Here is a 26,146-nt window from a genome sequence, read left to right on the forward strand (position 1 = left end):
TGAAATCCGATCGGCAACATTACGTCTCACACTGCATGCTGTTTGTGTTGAACATCAGTCTATGTGGGTCTGAGGTGGAAGAGAATGATAGCAAGCAATTAGCCTTTTTTTTCTTGTTGCGTGACTTCATCATCATCATGAGTGCGCCACAGTAATATTCTCAGCGATAAGAGGCTTATTCATAAGTGTACAGCCATATGATGAGGGGGGAGCTCGAATAATACAATCTGGCTAAAAACACTCACCATTAAATGGTCATTGATCACCATCAGCTCAATGTATTTGGTCTCATCCTCGACGCTGCGTGACTCGCGTGGAGCCTGGGAGGAAACAACACAGCCTGTCAGCTTGAATATATAAACAGACAGAGAGACAGACAGAGAGACAGACAGACAGACAGAGAGACAGACAGACAGACAGAGAGACAGAGAGACAGAGAGACAGACAGAGAGACAGACAGACAGACAGACAGAGAGACAGAGAGACAGAGAGACAGACAGACAGAGAGACAGACAGAGAGACAGAGAGACAGAGAGACAGACAGAGAGACAGACAGACAGACAGAGAGACAGACAGAGAGACAGACAGACAGACAGAGAGACAGACAGACAGACAGAGAGACAGAGAGACAGACAGACAGACAGAGAGACAGACAGACAGACAGAGAGACAGAGAGACAGAGAGACAGACAGACAGAGAGACAGACAGACAGACAGAGAGACAGAGAGACAGACAGACAGACAGACAGAGAGACAGACAGAGAGACAGGCAGAGAGACAGACAGACAGACAGACAGAGAGACAGGCAGAGAGACAGACAGACAGACAGAGAGACAGACAGACAGACAGACAGACAGACAGACAGACACAAACACACCCTTTTCTCTCCATTTTCTTCAACAAAGGCTTATCAACATCTTCGAAAGTATTCAGAATAATAAACAGTATACAGAAAGATCAGCTCATGTCTCATATATCACCATGAAAAAGAAAAGCCAAAATCAAAAAGGGATGAACTTTGCAAAGCTAAATCAGGTTTGTCTCTACTCCAAATTCCAACAAACCAGATTAGCGTAGCTCTCAGGACTGGGAGACAGACAGCAGCAGAAAAACTGACTTGACTGTCTGAGAGAAGGCAAGAGCGGAGCAGCCTCCACTCATATGGTAAATATTTTATGAGAGAGGAAGACGGGAAGAGGAACAGAGAGGGAATATGGAAAGCGGTTGTGTGGGAGGAGAGAGCGAGGGAGCGGAGCACTCTTTTTAGCTTAGTGAATTAACATAAAGCATACGGGCGGGAAGCAACATAATTAACTTTGGACAAACAGCATCTAGAGCATAATTATCTCTCTATCACGCACTCACAGAAACATGCACACACATGTGTGTAACACACACACACACACAGACAAGTGAACTCAAAATGACTCCATTAGCATTCGTCTTGCTAATAATGATGATTTTCCAACAAATATGCCTGTGGGAGACTAAACCTATAGTGCATAGGCTACCTGTCTCTTTTTTCTCCTGTGAATAACCTTTGACCCAGGAAAAGGAGGGCTGGGGAATGGTGGCTCTGGGAGATCACCTAGGAAACACACACAATTAATGACTTCATATCCACTACCTATCTAAAGCAGATACACACAGTTAAAAAAAAAAAAAAAATTATAGACATAAAGAAATGTATAACATGGTTAAATTCAAAATAAAATATTAATTTCACAATTTTATTAATATTCATAATGAATTCAATTCATTTTCAGGTTTTAAGACATCATCTTACCATTGAGGAGATCATCAAGTCCCTCCTGCCCACCAGATTTGTATATCATGTGAATTTGGACGTCTCCCTGAAAGACACAAAAAGAGGAAATGGTGGTTATTCGTAATATAGGATAATATAAGTCAATCAAGTGCACTGACATTAACATCACAGCTTATCACAGCGATTGCCAATGACATGGTAAGTAAAGTAAATGCATTATTTTAATACAACATACACTACATTTCTACCAAAACCCAAGTTTGAACATGTATGCTTGGAGGCAGGGGAATAATGTTAGGAGACATATTTGTTGTTGCTAGGCTGCTACCTAGAGAAAGGTCTGGCTTGATTTTATTTAACTCATCTGGAGGCCAAACACCTTGAGTAAAATGTCTGAAAGACAGACATACTGTATGTTGTGAGCTGTTTGTTTAACATGGCCAAAATAAACTGGTGAAATAGAGATTCTCTTTTGTATTAAAGACTTGTGTGTGCTACCTTTTGCCTTTTGGACATTGGGACATTGACTCAATTATAATATTTATTTCTTTTTAGCATATATTTTATTTAAAGGTCGGGTGGAGTACTGTAGGCTACTGTTGCCATTTGGGTTGTAGGCCTACTTCTCAGTTAGACAGATATGTTTCAGATACATTATTTGTATATGCTAGGCTGTTAAATTTAGGGGATGTTATTTGCTTTTGGTGTGCTTCATTGGTTGTGTTTTGAACAATAAAGCAAGCAAGTAGTTAAGTGGTTCCATCCTGCGGTCCTCGAGCCCAGAGCATTGCTTTTTATCCTACCAATTCCTTAATTGCAGTTAAATGCATTCACCTTGTATTCACTGTTTAAATCTGCCGCTGATTAGATGGCTAGACTGAAAACCAGCAGCGCCCTGTGTCGTGAGAACCAGAATTGAGAAGCACTGATTTAAGGCAAGGCGCCGCACCTCGTCTGCAAGACAGCGTTCAGGGCTGAAACATCCTGAGAGACAACTGTGAGGCCACATCCTGTTTACGCTGGTAGTTTGGGCAGCGATAAGGCTCTTGGGTTTAGGAGCAACTAGATAGAATAACGAGCTGAAATGCCACCCTTTTCACCCTAAACACGATCGAACTGCTGGAATATAAGGTAATGTATGTTGTGTGTACGTATGTATGTTCAGTGTAGTTACGGTATTTTAGCTTCACATCTTGGAATTTGGGGCGCAACAGGTTGCGCTAATGCTAGCTAACAGCTAACATTACCTAGCTAATGTTAACTAACGCTAGTTAGCTAGTGTTAATGCAGTACCTCTTTCATACCATTCGTATCACACTTTTCTGGTTCATTTTTTCATATTCCGACAATTTTAGCGAGCATAGTTGCTGTATTACCTGGTAATTAACCATATTAAGTTATACAGATGCTCCCCAGTCAATGGAATAATAGCGTTAACTAATATGCTAACTGGCTACGCTACCTACCTTGCTAGCTAGTTTGTTAAATTGATTACCTGTAACTACACAGCCATGGCGTCGTCATAAGGTTAGACTTTTATATATTTCTTATGTGTATTTCTATTTCTGTTCCATAAGTCAGCGTGTGGTCAAACAATGTAACAAGGATGATTCAGTTATCATGAAACTCTGATTGATTTTAGTCCCTTGCCATGAAGCTTGGACAATGACAAAACGTTAAGTTTACATACATGGCCATGGTCAGTCACCATTGCACGCTGTCACGTAAAGAAAGCAAAAGTCTAATTCAATTGTTTATTGTTTTCCTGTACAGTCCGTGTAATGCTCTATAGTATAGGCCCTCTGCTTGCATAGCAGCCTCAGCAACCAACGCATCCCCACTTTGTTTGCTAATGAAATGAGAGCATTGTTTCTGGGGGACAGCAGATATTGGGTCAACTATGCTGTGGTGAATAGAAATATAGGGGGGTTGCCCACAGCTAGGTCAGACCGTGGCACAGTTAGCCAACTTCAATAGTAATGGGGCCATTTTGGAGAAACTGTTTAGTACAGCTTTCTTTCTAGGAAGAACATCAGTTCTGTCATAACATTGTCTTTTTCTTTTAATTAATTGTTAATAAACCACGTATAACTATTTGTATACATCTACATTGTTTCAAACACATAACCAACTGTATGAAATAGTTTGGCTACTTAGGTTGTTTTCCAGTTGCCCCCCTTGCTTTCCACTGTGCTGACCAGCCATTTTTGTCTGTCTGGCTGCCGCTCTTCTTTTATTAAAACAGGAACTTTCCTAGTGGCCCCAGTTCCTATCAACACCAACCATGTCATGCCGGGACATCCACGCCACCAATGCCTTCTCCTTCATCATTGCCTTGGTTTCTGTGGGAGGGATTGCCGTGGCAGCCCTAATTCCACAATGGCGCGTGACGAGACTCGTCACCTTCAATCGCAACGCCAAGAATGTCAGCGTGTATGATGGGCTGTGGGCCAAGTGCGTGAAGCAGGATGGCTACTCGGGCTGTTACTATTATGATTCAGAGGTATTGTATGGAGAAATCAAATACACAACCTTTAACCTTTTTTTAAAAAATCCTATTCTCTTTGTTTTAGCTTGTCCTAACAGAAATTATTCCGTCTCATTTTTCCAGTGGTACTCTAAAGTGGACCAGCTGGACCTGAGGCTCCTGCAGTTCTGCCTGCCTATAGGCCTGCTGTTTGGCTCGGTGGCCCTGCTGCTATGCATGTCTGGGATGTGTAAGACCTGCTGCTGCTCAGACAAGCCTGAACCAGACATTAAGACCACCCGCTGCCTGGTCAACAGCGCAGGCTGTCACCTGGTGGCCGGGATGTTTTTGTTCCTGGGTGGAGCCATCGCCCTGGCACCCTCCGTGTGGTTCCTGTTCCGCACCAAGGAAATGAACATCAGATACGACAACATTTTCTCTGATGGGTTCGCTGTCTATGTGTCCATAGGCTGCTCCGGAGGACTGATGCTCGCTTCCCTGCTGATGTTCATGTGGTACTGTATGTGTAAGAAGTTGCCTTCACCCTTCTGGCTGCCCCTACCCTCCATGGCTACCTCTCTGTCCACCCAACCTCTCACTGCCAATGGATATCCTCCCTCCCCAGTCTACGGCCCCCAGCCCTTCCCACCGCAGACCTACGCTCCCACCGTCATTGACGCCCAGCCTTATGCACCCTCCCAGGGCTATGCCCAGAGTGTGGCTGCCCCTGTACCTCCCCAGGTCTACATGTCTCAGATTTCAGCCCCAGATGGGTATGGATCGGAGGTAGGGGGGACCCAGGCCTACAGCTACGCTCCCTCTCAGAGCTACGCTCCGTCTCAGGGCTACTCATCCAGCTACGCAGGCCACCGCTACTCCACCCGCTCACGGATGTCTGCCATAGAGATCGACATCCCCGTACTTACACAGGGACTTTAACAGCAGAGAGACTGTTGACCTCGGCACTCTGAAGCCTGCTGGCCATCTACAAGAGCATTAGTCAAATTTTTCCATGCCTTTCACTATCGATACATTTAATAGAATATGATAGATCAAAGTTAATTATATGAGCGCTATACAGGGCCTCTAGAGTGATAGTTTTAAGCTATCCAGTTGTTTCACATCTGTAAATTGCTGATTACAGAAGATGAGAGCCTGTGTAAAGAGGTAAAGGTAAAATATGAAGGTAAGATGTGAAGGATGCGATTGCCTTTACAACAAAGATCCAGCTGTGTTCTATACAAGCACTGGTGTGAACAACACAGTATACTGTTTAGTACTGTCGATTAACTAGAGCCCTGAGGCTGATTGGCAAAATTGAAAAAACTGTTTTACTGTTACATTTTTATACTGGACAAATCATGTTCATACACTAATAACTTGTCACTTTTGCATGTAAAGCTGTCTCTATGGAGGCTTTCTGTTATCACTACTGTACTTTACACTGATTCTAATTAATGTTAAATTCTTAGTTACTTGCTACACTAAGTGATTTAGAAGGGACAACTACTGACTCAGCTGTTTGTAATCTTTGTCTCTATGTTGTATAACGTGAATTGCTGATATTGTCACAGTGTCCTGTGAAGAGCAGCTGTTTTAGTTTTGTTTTTAATGCACTAAATGAAGTAAACTGTGCCAAGTTACATTTGCCTTTGTAAACTTTTTTTTTTGTTAGCCTTGACTATTTTTGAATTGTATGACCTCTAACATCATTTGTTGTAACATATAATGTTAACATTTTAATTTTTATAAGAATTTATAATTTCCAAACAAAGATGGCACTAAGATTACACTGTTGCAAATTTAAGATACAGGCATAGTTTCTGATTGAATTACAGTATTGTGTATATAGTTACTGTATAGAATTACATTTTTATTAAGTGTAAAAAAACACACCAACAGAAATGCCAGGGTTGAGCGTGCTGTTCATCTCTGCTCAACACATCTGTTGATTTATCAGATTTCCATTGAAGTGGCAGAAAGCAGTTGGGTCACTTCATGAACGTGTGCTGTTTGATTTAATGTCAAATAAGTCACACTATTAAACATCTGCCAACTCGGCTGAGAAGGTTGTTCTATGGTGACAGTCCCTGTCATCAAGCCAAATTTAACTTATAAATACTGCATTTTGTATATTGTTTTTAACAAAATGTTAATAATTGCATCATCAGCTCTGGGCTTTTTGACTTTTTTTTTTTTCAAAGCTCTAATGTATCCATCATAGTTATGCTGTACAATATTGAGGGAAATGAAATTATCTGTGAAACATCGTTACACTGTTTTTTAAAATTTTTTATTAAAACTTTAATCAAACTTTATCTATGTGCTTCTGTTTATTTTCAAAGTGAATGTATTTGTTGTAGTAATTTGTCCACCTGATTTTCAGTTAACTTTTTGACCCTCACCCTCTTAGTCAAAAAGCTGAAAGACCAAACTGAGAACCACGTCTTTTGACCAGACTGAATTACAGACCAGGGGAGGGAGTCAGCGCCGATCTGCTGGTTATTTCTCCACATTTCCAGTTTAATTGATAAATTGTCGAAGAAAACAATAGCCTGTAAGGTCCTGGCCTCCCAGAAATGCATCAACATCATTCCTTCTCTACGTCTTCCCTTTAGTCTGCCTAGTTTTGTTAAGAGAGATGAAAATTGTTGACATACTTTTGCACCAATGTCACCAAGGGTCAATTTCAGGTCAGTCAGTGTGAGGCACTTCACTGGCCAGCTCCATACAGGTGTAGGGGTGTGTGTGTGTGTGTGTGTGTGTGTAGGAGGGGGGCTCACAAGTTCATCACATCTCATGGGTCCATCTTTCTCCCCCTGCCAACTTTACTTAGGTACATTCTACCTTTCATACACTGAGCTGACAATGACAGGCTGATTATGTTGTGCATAAATCCGTGACCGAGTCGACCTAACAAATTATGCTGCCTTCAAGGTGTTGTCAGAAATATCAGAATTATGAGTTGAGCACACATGAACGATATTAACAAAGGAAGGGAAAATCTGGATTTTCTGTGAACCACAAATTGCAGGGATGTGAAAAATAGTCTATAATAATACATTGTCCTCTAATAATACTTTGTTCTACATCCATATTGTGAGGATTGGGGATTATCTGTGGGTCAGTTGTGGTGGGCCAGTTTGAGTCAAATTTCCAGGGCCGTTTTTTTTTTTTTTTTTATCTGAGCCACTGTCCATCAAGACTGTGGTTAGTCTGGTTACAGGACAGAAGTGACACATCCTCCCTGACATTTGCCCTGACATGAACAGTGATCTGCTTTGTTGGTAAATATCAAACTTATCCTAAGACCGGCTCTGCAGAGGAACCAGAAGCAATTAAGGAAAGTGAGCACTCTCTATTAGAATAGTTTTTGGCAACTGAGTAAGCACTCCAGTGTTTTGTCTTATCTTTGATGTGGTCCGGGTGGACTGATCATTTTGAATTAACAGCCACCAGCTTAAATTGCAACAGTAATAATTGGATGCAGTATCTTCTTTGATGTGACACTTTAATGTTGGCTGAGATGTTAGTGGTTGATGATTAATTAGACCTTAATTAAAGTGGTGTATAACATAGCTGCTGTTTTATTAATTGTAGCATACACACACAACACATCCATCATGAATATCTGAGCAGCTACTGCATGTTGAATTAACGGTTGTATTACTGTGTTCCCTTGACCAGTGTCTTCTTTGTTCCCCAGTTCACCCCTCTCATCCCTGAACGCACACACTTACAAATACACACACACACACACACACACACACACACACACACACACACACACACACACACACAGCACAGCACAGCATATAGAATGCAGACTCGGCAGGGTGTGTGTAAGGATGGGGATTAGGGGTCTAAACACAGATGGCTCTCAGATGTCTTGGTACAAAAGAACGGGGGCGGAGCCTGTGTTGCCAGGGGAGATGGTACCTCAGACACAGACTGCTGGCTCATGAATATAAAATAGGGAGGGGCTCTGCTCCTTTCATTTTCGCTCTCTCTCTCTCTCTCTCTCTCTCTCTCTCTCTCTCTCTCTCTCTCTCTCTCTCTCGCTCTATCTCTGCATGTGTGAATGAACTGGTCCCAGTTTAGTAACATGCAGTTGGCTTGAGGCCACAGGGGAGCCCCTTTCTTATCCCACCCACTTTAACCCACACTCTCCCAGCATGCCCTAGATTCAAAACCCTCCCCTTGGCACCTAGTGCGACCCCCCGCCCTCTGTATCCTCTACTCCCATCTTCCATAACCATCAACCCCCTCCAAATTGCAGCCTCCATCCCCACCCCCACCACTCCTCTTCCCTCTGCCATTATTAATCCTCCCAGCCTCTCCTCCTTTCAGACGCCCATGCAGGATCTGGAACACGCAGCGAGAATACACAGACCAGGTATGAACATCAAAAGAGGGAATTTTGGAAATGTTTAATTCTCCGAATCTTCGTCTCAGTCCTGACCGAGGAGACGGGAGGGCAAATGGAAAAATGGAAGGAAGCGAGGAGAGCTGTTGAGATGTAGCCACAGGGGCCTCGAGGTGCAGGTGGGGTTGGGAAGGTGGCAAAAAACGAGAGAGCTAAACATATGGTGTTTTCTGCATATGCAAGCCAGCATCACACATCATCACTTGTATGCGTGCGCACTACACACACACACACACAGACACACGCACATGCACACGCACACAGACACTTACACACACAAGTGCAAGAATTATCAACTACGTTGCACTGAGGAACAGCATGTTGTCTGTGAAGTCTGTGGCAAAGCTAAACCTTTGATTTAGTGCTGTGTATCTGCCTCTGCTGTAGCCAACTTAGTGAATCTTGCATACGAGCTTGTTTACATGACATGGTAAGTCATTTATTACTTTTAATACCACATGTGATTTAGCTGCATAAGGTGACCATGGCAGCTTGTTTAGTACACACTTAGCTAACGTCCTGCCTAACTTTTTCTGCCTTGGCGGAAGAAGGGCAGATGGGTTTACCATATGGCAGACAGGAGTCATGCCACCTCTCCCTCTCCCTCCCTCCCTCTTTCTCTCTCTCTCTCTCTCTCAACACACACCCCATCTCTCCATGTTATTTACTGTCACATTCAACTAGATCATAACAGCCAGAATTACTGGAGCGTCAAAGTGGAAAGGTACACACAGGCCCCGTCTTCTTTTCTTCTTTTACTAATTGACAGAGAGTGATAAGTGGCATGTTTATCTACATAACAGCCTTCCGAGAACGTCACCGAACAAATACAGCGGACATAACCTTTTAAAAGGAGAGCGCTTTCTAAAATTAACTTAGAACACACCATTTTCTGACAGTGTGTTTACCATCACTGTGCGACTGTATGTGTGCGTGTGTGTGTGAGTGTGTGTGTGTGTGTGTGTGTCTGTGAGCATTTGTGTGTTAGTTGGCACGCAGGGCATGTGGGGCACTTAGGCTTTTCAGCAGACATCTGTGTGTCTGTTTGACGAACTTCTGAGGATGAACTGCAGACCAAGCAGACTGTCAAAGAGAGAGAGAGAGACAGACAGAGAAAGATATAGGAATACAGAGAGACAGAGAGAGCAAGAGAGAGAGAGCGAGAGAGAGAGAGACAGTCAGGGTGGACTATCGCCCGGGGGGGAAGACATCCACAGCTCAGTACTGACAAACTGACAGCCACCACTGGGCTGGAGGGCAGCGCTGTCCCCGGCCTTGTCATGCAGCCAGGGTCCCCCAACCTAACGAGCCAGAACCAACGCTGCCAGTGAAGCTACGTGCCAACTGTTCGCCAAAAAAGCCTCAGTAGTTACACCACAACACCCAACAGAGGGAATCTGTTCCCAAACCTATGCAAGCATGCTCAGATCTTTTCTATGTCCAAACATCTGCCCAAAAAACAATTGCATCCAACACCCACTGCAAACAGCGATATGGAAATTTGGCCTAGGAGCACCAGTCAGATGTAAGTCTGCGTGCGAGGGTGTGTGTTCATGTGGGAAGAGTGTGTTGTGTGTGTGTGTGTGTGTGCCTGTGTATGAGTGAGAGAGTGAGTGAGAGAGTGAGCGAGCGTGTGAGCGAGTGATGGAGATATCTGAAGAGGAGTGCTGCAGTGATATTCTGAGTTAAGAGATCTTGGAGTGCACTCTTCACATTCTCTCTCTCTCTCTCCCTCTCTCCTCTACCCTCATCCTCTCACTCTCTCTCTGTCTCTCTCTCTCTCTCTCTCTCTCGCTTGAATAATTCAGTCCCTCCAGAAAACAGTACAGAGGAACGACAGAGGCAGAGGAGAAGGAAAGCGAGAAAGGGAGGGAGTTGAGAAAGATTGGAAGGGAGGAGAGCGCCGTGACAGATGTGATATAAACCCAGAGGGCTGAAGCATTGTTGTTGCTCATTCTGTCTCTGTCCTCTATCTTATTTCCTCCATTTTTTGCACTCAGAATACTCTATTAATTTCATTTACTCCAAATTTCCTCTCCTCTTTCACGCTTTCCTCTTCTCTCTCTCTTGTATTTTATAGCTGCATCCCTGGTATAGACAATACTACCAGTCTTTCTTTACGTCTGTTAGCATTACAAACCAATTAATTGTTATCATTTTACAGTTTGTTTACAGCAGAGACAGCTGACAAGGCTAATACAGTAGCAAGCTTAACAATCTAAATACACGTGATTTTGATGGGAGTCTAGAGAGTGTAGTCCTCACTTGTGTGTATTTTCTTCTGTTTTTGTGTTTAGTTCCGCCTCTCTCTGTGCACCTGTTTCCCTCTCAAACCTCCCATGCATTTTTTCTCCGTCAACATTCCTCCTCTCACCTTCCATCTGCTCTTTACATCTCTGTCCATCCCTTTTCACTTGCTCTCCGTCTCCCTCTTTCAACGCTATGGGCAGCAAACCTGTCGTATGGGTATGAATCTTAAGTAGCTCTCTGTGCCAGACACGCAGGCACGCGCACACACACACACACACACACACACACACACACACACACACACACACGCGCGCGCACACAAGTCCCTGACCTCTCTTATCTTCTCTCCTCTCGTCCCTTACTGATTAACACCACCCAGACACACACTTCTTCTGGACATTTTAATTAGAGTCACACACACACATATACTTACACACACACACATACACACAGAGGATCGGTGCTTTGCTCCCTCGCTCAGTTGCTCAAGGCGTCTTCAGACCATCTCTGATCTGTCCTTTCGTTCCGACCATAATGCCTGTAATTGTTATTATCTAATTGGCTGTAGTCTGCTCTGCTATCTCCAGGCTCTGTAACGCAGCAAATCTCCCCGTCCTGGGTCCTGCGCTCTGGACTCAGGGTTCATTAGGAAAAGTGGTAACGACTGGTGTGTGATCTGTAATTGATGCGGATTTGTCTGGAGGTCCTCTCAGGACAATACATGACCCGCGTAAGAATCCTCTAATATCAGGACTTCTATTCTCACTGATCATCTGCTGTGCACAATAGTCCTGTAGCGCCACATCGCCGCTAGCAGAATATCTGACAGCAGATAATTCAACAGGGCTGAGCAGCAACTGGTGGCGAAAAAATGAAGGAAATATTTATCTATTGTATGAAACACACTGTCTGTATGGCATCTATTTTTTTATTTACTGTCTCCCATTTGGTATAACAATCATCTTTTGTCTGGGTCTATGCCATTTCCTCAGTGGGCTAAATAAGGTATTTACTGTTCTAAATTATATCTTTGATCGCCACGGTCTTCGTTCCTTTCAAGATTTGAAGGCATAATAACTTCATTCCAGGTTCTTCATGGTTCTTTTATCTTCAACTCTGTACAGCATATGAGGTCCCATGGGACCTCACGTTTCCAGTGCCCCCACCCTAATGTAGCAATGATCTCTTCTAATTCATCTAGCTTGGTAGCCTTGGCCTACAGTAAACTGTTCTTATGTATTGCTAGCCCTCTTCCAGTAATGAAGAGCTGGGGAAAAAATCTGCATTACCTTAACTTTGAATGGAATTGGTCTATAGTTTGGAATAATATTTTCTCTTCATCTAAGAACCTCACTCATCAACTGATTCACTGTAAATTTGCACACAAATTCTATTTCACACCTGCCTGTAAACTTAAATTAAAACTGGTTGATAATGACTTGTGTACTAAATGCTCCAGTCCTGAGACACAAAACTATTTATATATGTTTTGGCAATGCCAAACCTGTCCAGCTCTTTATCTCTTTGTGTTCAACCCAAATATATATATATCATGTTATGAAGAATTGGTTTGAACCCACTATCATTTTACAACATATTTGGTTATTTGTTTGCTTGAAAGATCGACTGCCAGGATCAACGGTGTGAGAGCTGACCCACACATTAACTGGTCTTACCTAGACCTAGTCACAATCAATCAATTTATATCCATGGCCATGATTGTGTGCTGTTTGTTTTAACTGTGCGTGTAGATTTTTGTGTTGTTTTGTTTATTTTTGTTTTAAAAAATAAACAAAACAACCCCCGTTTTTTTTATTTTGTTTGTTGTTGTTGTTTCTGTTATTTTGTTTCCCCTTTGGCATATAAATCCCTATATACTGTACATAATGATTTACCAAAATTAATAAAAAAATACAATAGATAAACTGTGACAGAGGAACCAGCATATATTTTGTGTAGAGTGCAGGAGTACTTACATTGCTGTTGCCCTGTCCTCCAGGTTCAATCATATAGGTGTGATTCCCATCAAAAAACATCCCACTGAAAAAGAGAGAGGCAGGGAGGGGAGAGGGAGAGAGGGTAACAACGTTACTGTTGTTTTATTCATCACTAAATGGAATAATGCATCTGAATTCTACTCCTAAACTATCAGTGTGATGGGTTAGCCTTTTCAATGTTGGCCCAGTATTTCTTTATGGTTGGCTTTATTATATTATTAGAGCATTTCTCATAAAAGTAACTGTAATGCAGTTTTGGGCAGCATCCTCTGCTGCCCTCACCACAGTCTTTGACTGCGCTGCCTGGGAAGGGTGGAGGCTAATGTGAAACAAAAGGTCACCCAATCATCTCAGAGAATTCCATCACACAGCAAACTTAAAGGTCACCTAAGGATTATATGTCTGGAACAATAAGGATTTGGAAGTGGTCGGGCACTGCTGGTTTGCTAAATAGGCTATGACTCAGGCTGCTTGGAAATGGGCGCATTTTGCACTAAATCGGAAAAACACTGCTGATCCCATCTAACATTAATTAAAATCAATTGAATTTGCATCCATTCAGTATGCAATTACAAACTCAAAATGCATTCAACACATTAAAACATACACATATGCAACCCCCCCCAAATCTCACACACACACACACACACACACACACACACACACACACACACACACACAGACACAGACACACACACATACACATACACACTGTATCGTTACAGCCAGCAATCATTTTAAAAAGTCAGAGATCAATTTCTCATTTAGCAGCTGGGTGAAGGTCTTTCTGTCTGGGAATGCATGTGTGTGTGTACCGCGCGTGCACATGCATGGCTCACAGCCATTAATTAACTTTATCTGAAGCTTTTTAGGAGATTGGTCGGGTCAAACTGCGAAGGCGTGAGGGTAAACACCACAGGCACATGCAAACTTTCTTTCTCTTCCTACTCTCTCTTCTCTCTTTCTCCCCCTCTCTGCGCTTCAGCACACAGAACTCACCTTCAACAATTACCCTGTCCTTGCCCAACATGGCACTTACAGCACATTACACAGAACACACACGCACGCACACACACACACAGAAAGAGAGAGCAAATAAGCAGGTGAAACAGTATAATCATATAACAGTATAATAGAAGGGTGCTCCCTGAGGAAGGCATTGGTGCGTTTTTTTAATTCTTGCCATGCATCAGCCACATTAATAAAGCCTTTTTAATTTTTGAATATAAGGGAGTGTGCCTTGGATTTTTGTCAATCTAAGCCTTAAAATCTAGGGTCCAGTCACTGATACACATCATTAAAATGTTATAGAATCTTGCCAATCCAAACTCAAAATTGCTCATTCTGGTCTGAGACAGAGAGGGAGACACAGAGGAAAATTCACAGTTCCTCAGCAATTTTCCAAAATTTAAAGCTACACTACAACTTCGCACAAGAGGTGACTGTACCAGTAGACCGGCTCTCCACTGCCTGATGGATCTAAGTTGATTATAGAGTCCATTAGCGCCAGAATGCTAAAGCTAGATATCAGTGGCAACCCTCTGTGTCACCAGCACCGCAGGAAGAGGACCAAGCACTGAACTCTGTGAGACTTTACTATCAGACTTACTATGAGTCAGTTCTGCACGGATAAAGCCTAGTCCTGGATTAAAAACGTTTTTAATCATTAATCATTATGAGCGTTTTCTTTTAAATTAAACCTGTGAACTAAATTGATGGTTTTAACATTTCTCTCAACACTCAAAACAGGAAGGTTTAAGTCACAACAGTTATTGGTGAACTCTCTATGTCAACTATGATGGATGTATCTGAGAGCACTATCTCCCCTTAGACAGTTAATATTGCATTGCCGGGTAAGGTTTGTGTGTGTGTGTGTGTGTGTGTGTGTGTGTGTGTGTGTGTGTGTGTGTGTGTGTGTGTGTGTGCAAGAGAGAGAAGGAAAGAGGAGATGGCAGGATGTATATTATCGTAAATACCTGACTCAGCATCAGAGAAATACTCTCCCTGAAATCTCTAACCTCCAACACCACTCCCTTGTCTCTCTCTCTCTCTCTCTCTCTCTCTCTCTCTCTCCCTCTCTCTCTCTCTCTCCCTAGCTTGGGTGTGTCTCTGTGTCTCTGTCTCCTCTCTAATGTCTGCTTGTGTATTTCCCAGACCCAGGGCAGTTGGTTCTACATGAAGTTAATGGGCAATAAAAATCTAAAAACTTGAGAGTACAGTCAAAATAATACTAATACTTATGCTAATATTATGCTAAATACTAATTCTACTAATTCTACTACTGCTAATAATAATAATAATAATAACAGTGTTATAAAGTGCTACACAACAGTAGGAGTTATAGGTACTTTTAGGCAAATTAAGATACTTGGATACTTGAAGGAATGAAGTCTGCAGAGAACAATTTTAAACTATTACTGTCTGTCTAATCCTATCCTATTCTTCTATATATCTGACTCACCACATCACTCATTTCTATGGAGCCTGAGAGTGGAGAAAATATATATTTTATAAGGCACGAGATGGTATTGCATGTGTACGACATGGACCTTGTTTGATTTTGGTTAATTAATGTCCTTATCTTCATTATTTTGTGTGCACTATTTCATAATTTGTGCCAACAAATTTATTAACACTTTGCCACAATTAGATAAAATATGCAAAGGCTATTTAAAGCTTTTGCTTGATTTAGCATATTCAGTTTCAACCTGATTTCACCCACTTGCCATAATTAGTTGAATTTACTTGATTGCACTGATGTATTTGGTTTAATTAGCCTCATATTTGGTTGAATAAAGATATATTTTGTTGAAATGACATACCTTTCTCAACTGACAGGTATGTAGGTAGGTGTATAACCCTACGTCGACCTCTTTCTCACTACCCAATCTCTCTCTCTCTCTCTCTCTCTCTTTCTCACACACACACACACACACACACACACACACACACACACACACAACACAGAACACACATGAATGCATATACAATGTACATAACTTCCTCCTGGCAGGCCTTGTTTCTGACCCGTCTCTCTCTCAGAGAGCGCTGCTTTAGAGCACAAAATCTAAAAATACCAACGGGAGAAACAGAAACGTCCCACAGGAAAACACTTCAGAGAGGTGTGTGTGTGTGTGTGTGTGTGTGTTTGCGTCACAGAGAAGAGAATAGAAGAGAAGAGAAGAGAAGAGAAGAGAAGAAAAGAAAAGAGAAGAGAAGAGAAGAGAAGAGAAGAGAAGGCCTTATATGTAGAATCCTAAATAGACAAGTCTCCCTGTCGATGCTGAGCTGCACCTGTCTGTGTGAATGATGACCTAGTATAAAGATAAATACATAGAGAGAGGAGGCCGGCTAAAACTAATTATACTGGCCTAACGGCTAAATGGAGTTAGGCCCAGGACTGGGACACACGGAGATAGCAATGTTGGTAGAGAAAGGAACACACAAACACACAGAGTTAGTACTCACTGCAATCCATGGCAGGTTGAGAGAGCCACAAAGGAGTCAGGAATGTCCCGGACCTTCCCCTGATAGTAGCAGTGCTCTCCTCCCTGTAAGCAAAACACAGAAACACACACACACACAGGTTAACATCATACACACATTCTCCCCCTAAAACATCTCATACACTCAGAGTGAATTATTCCACTCTCTGTATTCATTAGCGCTCCCTGTGCTTCATAAGGAAATGACAAATGAGTGTAGAGCAATCAATCACAGAGAATTCACCTGCTCACACCGTGACCAAAGTGATCCATCTCAGCATATTTGTTCAAGAATGTGCAAGTGTATAGATGATCTAGTGTAAATATGTGCGCATATGTGTGTGTGTGTGTGTGTGTGTGTGTGTGTGTGTTATTTTGCACTCTGTGAGCTTAACCCAGTCACATCCTACCATTTTGTGTGTTAACTAGTCTGAGCCTTTACTCTCCTCCACCTCATCCTACCATCCCAACCTCTCCGCAACAGGAAGCCACAACATCAGTCACTCATATAAAATACTTTTTTTCCATCTCTCTCTGTCACTCCTCACCATCAAATTGACCTTCCTCTCTCTCCCTCTCTCTCCATCTATCCCTTTATGAGTGTGTGGTGCACGTCTCTCCCCCTCTCTCTCCAAGTGCAGAGCATAAACACACATTTATTTCTATAGATGTGTATGATGTCTAAGTGTCTAAGTGCTCTGCAGGCCATCTCTTCCTGGTCCATTTCTTGCAGCCTAACAGCCATTAGGCAGGAAGCCGGTCTCCCAGAGGGAAGGCAGCTTTTATCAGAGGATCAATTTCTGCTCTGCAGCCTCTCCTGGGCCTGCTGCTGTAAGCAGCAACACGCCGCTCCGTCCACTTCTACCTCCAGCGCTCTCTGTGGGCTTCTCCCTATCCTGGGCCCTATGGGTCATGCACGGCCGTCTTGTGTGTTTGTGTGAGGGTGTGTGTGTGTCTGTGTTTGTGCTTACTTTCTATACTTATGATGACCAAATGTCTTCAAAAGTATAGAAATATGAGGAAAAGTCCATCAAAATGGGGACATTCTGCTGGTCCTCACTTCTTTAAAGGGCTATTTTAGGGTTAGGACTTGAGTTTAGGGAATAAGGGTTAGATACAGGTTAGGGTTAGGGAATGAATGTAGTCAATGACGGTCCTCACAAGTATAGTAAAAGTATAGTAATACCAATGTGTGTGTGTGTGTATGTGTTTGTGATTGCGTCTGTGCATGTATATGTGGATGTGAGTGAATGAATGGGTGTGTGTGACGGTATGTGGAGGTGTGTCTGCGCCTGTGCTACAGCACCTGTGTGTGTGTGTGTGTGTGTGTGTGTGTGTGTGTGTGTGTGTGTGTGTGTATATACATGTGCAGAGGTACTCTATCTGCATGTTTGCATGAATGTTTATCATTGAATTGTGGAAGCGAAATTGTATCAGTCGTGCTGAGGGTAAGATTTGTTCTCTGTATTTCAAACCCATGGTTCTCAGCTGTCTCCTCTCTCTCTCTGTCTGTCTGTCTGTCTCTTTCTCTCTCTCTCTCTCTTTATCTCTTTCTCTCTGTCTCTCTCTCCCTCCCTCACTCCCAATTATGTCATACTTAGCTATCACTTCTGATTCTGATTCATAGGACATAGGAAACACGCTAGGAGCTAGGAGCTAGAAGCATGCCACACTAACACTGCTTCTCTCTGTCCTGTGTCTCTCTCTCTCTCCCTCTCTCCACAATCTCTCATCCAAGATGGCCAGTATTGGCAGATAAGATATAAGCAGACTTAACAGCAGTGCTTTATTGGCACGAGGGGGAAGAAAAGATAGAAAACAGGAGGACAGATTGACAGACAGGCAGACAGACAGACAGATGGGGAAAAATAGAGTGAATGGGCTGCAATAAAAGAGGTTGTGGAAGTTAGGTAGTTAAACCGGAAAAGAGCTAGAGAGGAAGAGAGAGAGAGACGGACAGAGAGGGGTTGGGTAAAGAGAGGTAGAGAGAGAGTGTGAAATGAAGAGACAGAGTGGGTGAGGGAGAAAGAGAGCTATTTATAAGTGGTGCTGTGCTCTACTATTCCAGTGTCTCTCCTCCCCCTGTCGCCCTGAACCTTCTGCTCCACTTCTCATCAAAGCAAGAAACACCCAAAACCCGGCACTGTGGGTACACCCTGAGCATGTGTGTGTGTGTGTCAGTGTGTGTGTGAGTGTGTGAGTGTGAAAGCGCGCGTGTGTGTGTGTGTGTGTGTGTGTGTGTGTGTATGTGTGTTGCTAAATCGGTCTGATCTATGATCTCCTAGGACCTATATAAGAATAATTAATCATCGAAACCAATCTGGACAACAACACAATGAACAAAGAAAATGTCAGGGTCAGTCACTTGGTAAACAAGTAGGACAGCGCACCCTCTGAGTGTCGCTGCAAGATTATGTGCATGAGAGACAGTGCATGAAGATAAGGAAATAATAGAAAAGTACAGTGAAGTGTTAGTGCGTGTGTATGTACATGTTGTCTATTTATGCATGTGTGCGTGTGTGATGTGCCACTTAACAAAGCGTACCAAGTGGAGCAGCAATTCTGTTGCGATCAAGGCCTACATTTTGACTTTTCATCTCTCGACAGTGAGCAGTGACAAACAGCCTGTTTCATATTAAACTTCCTGAATAACAAAACGTAAATGAAAACACAAAGCGCACATCATCCTTTCTACTGTTAGTAGAGAGGAAATAAAGTAAAATCAAAGTCAGAGACACACTACGTTCTGGATATTCATCTATATAATGAACTGATTCACAGAAAGGTTGCTTTGTAATCAGTAACATCAAAATTTTGAGTGACCAGATCATACAGTATTTGGAGTAAATTGGATTCTTCTCTGTATAATATCTAATATCTAACTAATCTGCTGCTTAGCTGAGTGAATCCTCAAATCCCACCACTTATTTGTCATACAACACCGCCACAGCGTGTGACCTGTAATGGATTATCGCAGCAATCTTAATCTCATGGTAGTTAAAGGTTTAGGCCACCGCTACGGCTGGCTCCACTCAGGTCCTCTGAAATCAGGGCCTAACCAAGACCTGGCCACACGAGGTAATATTTCTCTAACATATTGATTAATCTACTGAACTCTAAGGGAGAGAGGAAATCCTGCAGGGCATAAAGGACATTGCAACTTTACAACATGTAGCTGAAGACTCATCATCAGTAGCGCTGATTCAGCCACTCTGGTAATTTCTGACTCTGAGTCAGGGTAAAAGTACGCTAAAGGGAATGACATCACAGCGTGACATTATAGGTGTCTTACCCTTTGGCGCACAGAACCACACTACCTTTCACTGCGTCAAAACACCTGGGCAACATGAATTATACTGTCATTTTCATTCTAATTGCAAATATTTAAGTCTGAGAAAGCGTCCAGAGAGATGAGTTGCAGACTTACTTTGGTGATGACAGCCTTCCCATTTTCAGACAAATGCCTCTCCACGTACTTTGAAGACAGGAGATCACTGGGAAGGGAAAAGAAAGTAGAGGAAGAAAAATTAGAAAATTGTCGATCTTCATTCTAAGTGTCCCTCAGTTGGACAAGTGTAATTGTATTTTATAGAATGACTGTATTCTGTCTTGGCAGCGCAGAGCTTCAGAGCATCAGCCCAGCCAATTATGACCAGCGTAGAGGGACAAGGCTATTTCCAGCACACAAACTCACACAAACACAATTATACAAATCCAGCCTTCAAGCAAATGTCTGGTGTGTGTGTGTGTGTGTGTGTGCGTGTGTGTGTCAGTATCAGAGCAATGAAGGACAAGTGAAGGTTGATAAGGAGGAAAAGAAGTAACACAGGCAGAGTGAAAAGGAAGCATGAATTGAGAGAGCAAGAAAGAGAAAGAGTGGCATAAATAAGGGTAAATCAGTCTATGTGTGCTTTCTCAGCAAAGCTGGACCCAAGAATCCCTATGGAGATACACACTGCAGGCCCTATCTGAGACAGAGATGTATGAGCTACAGTGAACACACACACACACACACACACAGAGAGAGAGAGAGAGAGGGATGCGGTGCAGAAATGGTGATTTCTTCCTTCTTCAGCCTGTTTGAACAAGCAATATCGCAGTTAAAAGTTTCAGCCTCTTATCTCACAAATAGGTGACCTGAACATGGACACACACAGACGGTCACAGGCACACACGCTTACAAACACACACACACAAGCACACATTCACACATAAATAAACAAGAGGGTAGGAGTAGGCTTTGAGGTGCTCTGATCTCTTTATATACACATTCAATGACCAGTGACAGGGCCAACAGTAACTTGATGCTTGGATACACACCAAGTGTCACCTCAGAGCAGTTCTATAAACACACTCACCCACACACACTTACACACCCACCCACACACAATACAAATGCTACGGACAAAGCACCACAAATGAAACCGACCTCACATCAGAGGAGGAAAACCGTATAAAAGAATCAGCATTACTGGCTAAATTTTACCACTTTGCTGAATCAGGGGCCTTAACATCGTTTCCAAAGCAACAAATCTGTGGGAGACACTGGCAGTGCCCCAGCACCGGTAGCGCCTTGGTGTTTATCAGTCAGAGTATAGGAAGTGACACAAAAATCCATAACCAAGATAGCATGCAGTGCCCGAACAGACCACTCACCACACTGGCCCAGAGAGCCATCAATCACCTCCAACCTCCTGTCAGCATCCAATCATCGGCAAGAGCAAAGTAGGTGGGATGGATTTTCACCCCGAACGTTCGCTGAGCAAACCACTCTTTATTCAGTTTCATCCAAACAGTGTGGGGGCACAGTGAAGTTTGGAAAGTGTGGCTGTGAGTATGAGGTGACTGTCGTTTTGTTGTTTTTTTTGTCTTTTTTTTAAAAAACAATGCAAATGTACAAATTACATGCTTTGTCTGTATAACAATAAAGAATGTATTACTGCATTAATTAGGACTATATAAAGAATTACATACAATGGGAAAAAAAAAACCTATATAAATAAAAAAAGAAAAGAAAAAAAGCATAATAATAAATAATAAATACATGAATAATAAACAAATAAATCATTTAAAAAATAAAGAAAATACGAGTGCTCATTGGATTGGCAATCAGGGACATTATTATTATATTATTATATACCATTATAGCACTTATTATTTTCAATAACACTTAAAAATACTTGGAGCATTGGAGATGACTTCTTAAATTTCTGCTTGAGTAAAGAGAATTTGCCCAACATAACAAGGAGGTTAATAATGTATTCAAGACAGAAGTTCTCTTGCTTTTCAAAGCAATATATAATATTTTTGCCAAAACATTCTCAGTCTACTTCTATACTCAAAATAGAATATATTATGTATGAGGAAAAAACTTTCCAGAATTTATTCACAATAGGACATTCAAAAATGGCAAGGCAAAAGATAAATATCACTTATATGTTTAAATTTAGAGATAGTAGAGTTAGATGGATATACAGTATATTGTGTGAGATCTTCCCATGTATTTCCCTGACTTTATTTGGAGTGCAGTACTTGTATGGAAGCATCCAGCTTCCAGCTGAACTCAAAGATTAGGGCAATTAAATTTACCTCCAGGTGTCACTTTGTTTATTACATTTCTTGTCCAGAAGAAATATTCCATCTAGGCTATTTACAAGCAGGAGCTATTAAAGCAGGAGTTTGACTTCATCTGGTATAACTATGCAAGAAAATGTAAGTGTTTTTGTGAACAAGGCTTACATTTGGCCTAACAGCTTCTGGAGTATACATGTCTTATAAAATCAAAACCTATTTCGTCTCAGCTCTGGGACGCTTCACAAAAACCTTGACTTGGGCTAAACACAAGTATTTTCATTATTTCAGTGAGCTGTCAGCTCCAAGCAATCACAGACAGAATATCAGACAGAACCAGAAAAAAGAATCCATGAAAAAATAATGTGAAAATGTTATTAAAAATTAAAATCATGATTCCATAGCAAAGTTTTAAAAACTTTCAACAATTTTTCAACATGCTTATGCATGTATTATTTTCGTGTCTTGAATTAATTAACTGGAATAATCTTCATTCACTCTGTTTAGCCTCAGTTGGGACTAAGTTGTTGTCACTTCCATGGTTCTGCACTGCCACAGCATTAGTTTGAAGTTTAACGTTTAATTTGTTTAGCCCTGGAGTAGCTCTGATGGTTTATGTAACCAATTAGGTGAAATCCAGATTATGCGGGTTATGGGACTATTAAAATCATGCGTGCGACCAATTAAAAAGGCTATTTTTGTCACAGAACAGCACTAAGGTATGAATAGTTTCATTTCTATACACACCATTTGAAAATTGTGATCTCTTCTTTGACGAAAGGACTGCTGTCTTGAAAGTGAAGCAAAAATATCAATTACTATTGAAGTTATGAGTCATCATGAGGCAGTTTCTTACAAAATGTCTGTCTGTTTTTGAAATATCAAAAGTTTTCCAAAATGGATATATAGTGTTTGGAATGAAACCCATAAGTGTGTGCAGTGTGTGTGTACATGGTTGTGTGCGTGTGTGTGTGTGTGTGTGTGTGTGTGTGTGTGTGTGTGTGCGTGTGTGTATGACTTCAGCTTGCACACACACACTAGGGAAGCAGACTGGTTCTAAGATGACTAATGGGCAGTTTGCTACAGCAATAAAAAAAATGCAGAGAGAGAGGAGAGAGAGTGAGATAAAATGGAAAGAGGGAGGGAATGGCTGTCAAGGGGGGAATATAATGGGATAGATAGAGGAAGAGAAAGAGGCAGTGAAAGTTAAAGGGGAAGGAGGAACAAGGTGTGAATAAAGAGCTCGGGGCCCTAACAGATATCCCATCATGCACCGCCTAATCTCTCCTGAAGCTCTCTCCTGAAAAAGCATGCGACCTCTATATGAAAAACAAGCCACCCCCCCATTCCCTCCCACCCACTCTTCTTCGCACCCTCCAACCTCAGATGATGCATTAAACACATCACCCCGCGACTAACAACTAACCCCCATCGCACATGTAGACAAATTAAACACAGCGAATACGCCACGCATCTAGAGGCACGAGCAACATCGTGTCAACATCTTTTGATTTCGCATCAAAAAGAACCCCCATCAAAATATTCACGCGCTCCTGTGATGAAGACGTTGCGCACGTGTGAGCGCGTGCGCATCCCTGACTCGCAGACGCGGCGCGGTGTTAGCCTTTGTTGTGTGTTTAAGATTCAGAGCTTGTGATCTGGATCGGGCCCCACGCTGAGCCCAGACAGGGGGAGCGACCGAGGAGCGTACGGAGGCAGCATGGCAGACACGGGGGCCGCTAATGGAGGACGCCGATAACAGATTTCAGCTTTAATTGTTGCGGGATTTAAATAATTTATTGGACAGACAAAGACGCAAACGCAGCCTCTCGCTGGCGCTGCACCCCATAACCCCATCCCCCACACTCTCTCTCTCTCACACACACACACACACACACAGCGCTCTCTCCTCCAACACATGCAATCCCCTCCCTGTTAACGCACGCACACTGTATATATACATGTCTGATTTAATAGGTTTGCTCTCATACACTGAGAAACACACAAAAATAACGACATGCACACAGAAGTACACACATATGCGCACACATACACTCATACATTATTTGCGTGTGATCCATCTCTCTGGGAAGCAGCCCGGCAAAAATTCAACATAAATGATGATCAGAGGGAGGGAGTTTGTAAATCGAGGGAGAGGACTTCATTAACGAGGACAAACGGAGAGAAGTAAAAAAGAGGGATGAGGGAAGAGGAACAGAGACGTCGATGATATGTTATGCTCATAAATTAGTAGAATATCACATCTCCAGAACATGCAAATGGTTTCATGGTGGCACAATTGGTCTACCAGAGTTTACCAGACAGATTTCATGTCAGACTGACATGTTAGTGCATCTGGCACCTACAGGTCTCCATGGAAACCAGATGTGTGTCTGAAACCAGATGTGTGTCCTTTTTCCCTTCCCTTTCCCTTCTCTTCTTCCTCTCTTGCTCAATTTCTCTCTCATTCACTGCCTGTTACTCATTCTCTCAGTTCATTGCTTTTTGAATCCGCTGCTTATCCTCCACTGTACTGGATGAGATGTGTTGGCCTCATCGCCGCGGTAACATCTGCTTGTGAGCTGGCGTCCAGCTGTCAATCAAGCCTAGAGGAGATTTCAGACATGGATCCGCAGACACACTACATCAGCTGAAAACACCCCAGAGCTACCCGAGAGCAGCCATTTACATAGTAATCACATCTCTCTCTCTCCGCCGATCACACACACAGACTCTCAACACCAATGGCAACATCAGAGCACTGCACTGACGCACCTTCAGCTGGGAAAATGCTGCACAGAAAAGACTTATTCAACTTTATTAAGTGGGGCTTTACAAAGACTTTCATGAGGTAAAACTGTCTGAAGCAGTGAGAGGGGCTGAGCGGGGGAGTGCAAGCTGTCCACAGGGTCCGTCTGGTTGTCAATCACACCAAGCCTCCACTTACATCCTTCCTTTAATGCATTTGTTGTGAGTTGCTCTGGGTAATGACATCTGCTGTGGCAACTCCATTTGATCTCCTGATGTGAATCATACACACACACACACACACACACACACAGAAACCACGTTTCCATGTGCTCTAAAATTCCTCTCACGAACTGTGTCGCCAGGCACTGCCATGGCACTAGGATGAGAAAGAGCACAAAAAGGCTAGATTGGCAGGATTAATGCGTGTGTGTGTGTGTGTGTGTGTGTGTGTGTGTAGGCTGGCAGAACCCTCCAAGTGTTGGGGTACCAGGCTTTTCATCGTTTTCACACAGCTCCTTTCAAAGACTCTTCTTAAAACATTCAGTTGAAAAAAAGAAAATACTCCAAAACAGCCAAACATAAGAATACACACACAAAAAACAAGCCACAAAACCAATCACATACATCCATAGATCCATACGCATCTGCACACATACACTCTAGTCAAATCAAAGGGACTTCTGCTCCATATATGGATTTGCCATTTAACCCGGTAATACAGGGGCAGCAGCACACAAAGGGCTGAACATGTGCTGTGTCAGGGGTCTGTAATGAGGATGGGGGAGTGCTGAGGGAAGAGAAAGGCAGAGTCAGAGAGGAGAAACCCAGAGAGGAAAGTATAAATGCATTATAGGATGCATGGGGGATGGAGTGAGATGGAAAGGGGTGGGTAAGAGAAAATAAGACGTGAAAAGAAAGGAGTGCAGGAGAGGGACAGTGAGAGGGGGGAAGGTTTCTCTTTGGGGGAAAGCTGCAGCTGCTCTCACCTGCCCTACCCCCCACCTCCCTCTCCTCCCCTCCCTCCCTCCCTCCCACTGAGGCCTCATTAAAGGTCTCCAGGCTGTAATTCATTCACTCTCCAATCACTTATCAGACGGGCAATTCCACCGGCATATTCACCGGGATCCCTCCTCTTATTGCACAGGGAATACTGACGCTCACAAACAAGAAATAATGCTGCAGAATAAAAAAAGAACAACAAATAATAACCTTATATTCCCAGGCCTTGTGAGCCTCATTTGGAAATGTCTCTCTCCAACGCAGCATCTTGGGTCTATTACACAGCCTATTCTGTAGCACGCAACATACAGGCAAAGTACAGTTGACTCCTGAATTATGCAGTGGCTGGGGATGTTGTGGGCGCTGCCGTAAAGAGAACATGAAGATCAGTATCTGTGACAGTATGTGGAATGGTACCGCTGAACCCCGCAGC

The 26,146-nt window shown here is 42.7% G+C and overlaps 2 protein-coding genes across 2 annotated transcripts in view; one reads left to right on the forward strand and one right to left on the reverse strand.

The window, feature by feature from the left end:
• adam22 (ADAM metallopeptidase domain 22) overlaps nucleotides 1–26,146 on the reverse strand; it is a 53,987-nt gene that overhangs the window by 17,069 nt on the left and 10,772 nt on the right. The window contains exons 4-9 of the mRNA XM_078286939.1: nucleotides 19,820–19,886; nucleotides 16,376–16,458; nucleotides 12,887–12,950; nucleotides 1,786–1,852; nucleotides 1,511–1,587; nucleotides 246–320 (exon numbers count right to left, since the gene is read on the reverse strand). Coding sequence (XP_078143065.1) covers nucleotides 246–320; nucleotides 1,511–1,587; nucleotides 1,786–1,852; nucleotides 12,887–12,950; nucleotides 16,376–16,458; nucleotides 19,820–19,886 — 433 coding nt within the window. The remainder of the gene's footprint in view (nucleotides 1–245; nucleotides 321–1,510; nucleotides 1,588–1,785; nucleotides 1,853–12,886; nucleotides 12,951–16,375; nucleotides 16,459–19,819; nucleotides 19,887–26,146) is intronic.
• Nucleotides 2,771–6,552, forward strand: cldn12 (claudin 12). Its single transcript, XM_071903321.2, has 3 exons — nucleotides 2,771–2,898; nucleotides 4,013–4,270; nucleotides 4,379–6,552. The coding sequence occupies exons 2-3, from the start codon at nucleotides 4,052–4,054 to the stop codon at nucleotides 5,171–5,173; spliced, it is 1,014 nt and encodes a 337-aa protein (XP_071759422.1). The 5' UTR covers nucleotides 2,771–2,898; nucleotides 4,013–4,051; the 3' UTR covers nucleotides 5,174–6,552.

Source organism: Centroberyx gerrardi, chromosome 12, assembly GCF_048128805.1.
Source record: "Centroberyx gerrardi isolate f3 chromosome 12, fCenGer3.hap1.cur.20231027, whole genome shotgun sequence".
Classification (NCBI taxonomy): domain Eukaryota; kingdom Metazoa; phylum Chordata; class Actinopteri; order Beryciformes; family Berycidae; genus Centroberyx; species Centroberyx gerrardi.

What these genes read in the sequence shown, in the direction of transcription:
- cldn12 (XM_071903321.2), top strand. Translation starts at nt 4,052, where the DNA reads ATGTCATGCCGGGACATCCACGCCACCAATGCCTTCTCCTTCATCATT. An exon ending in GTTACTATTATGATTCAGAG is followed by an intron (nt 4,271 to 4,378) that starts GTATTGTATGGA and finishes TCATTTTTCCAG; the next exon opens with TGGTACTCTAAAGTGGACCA.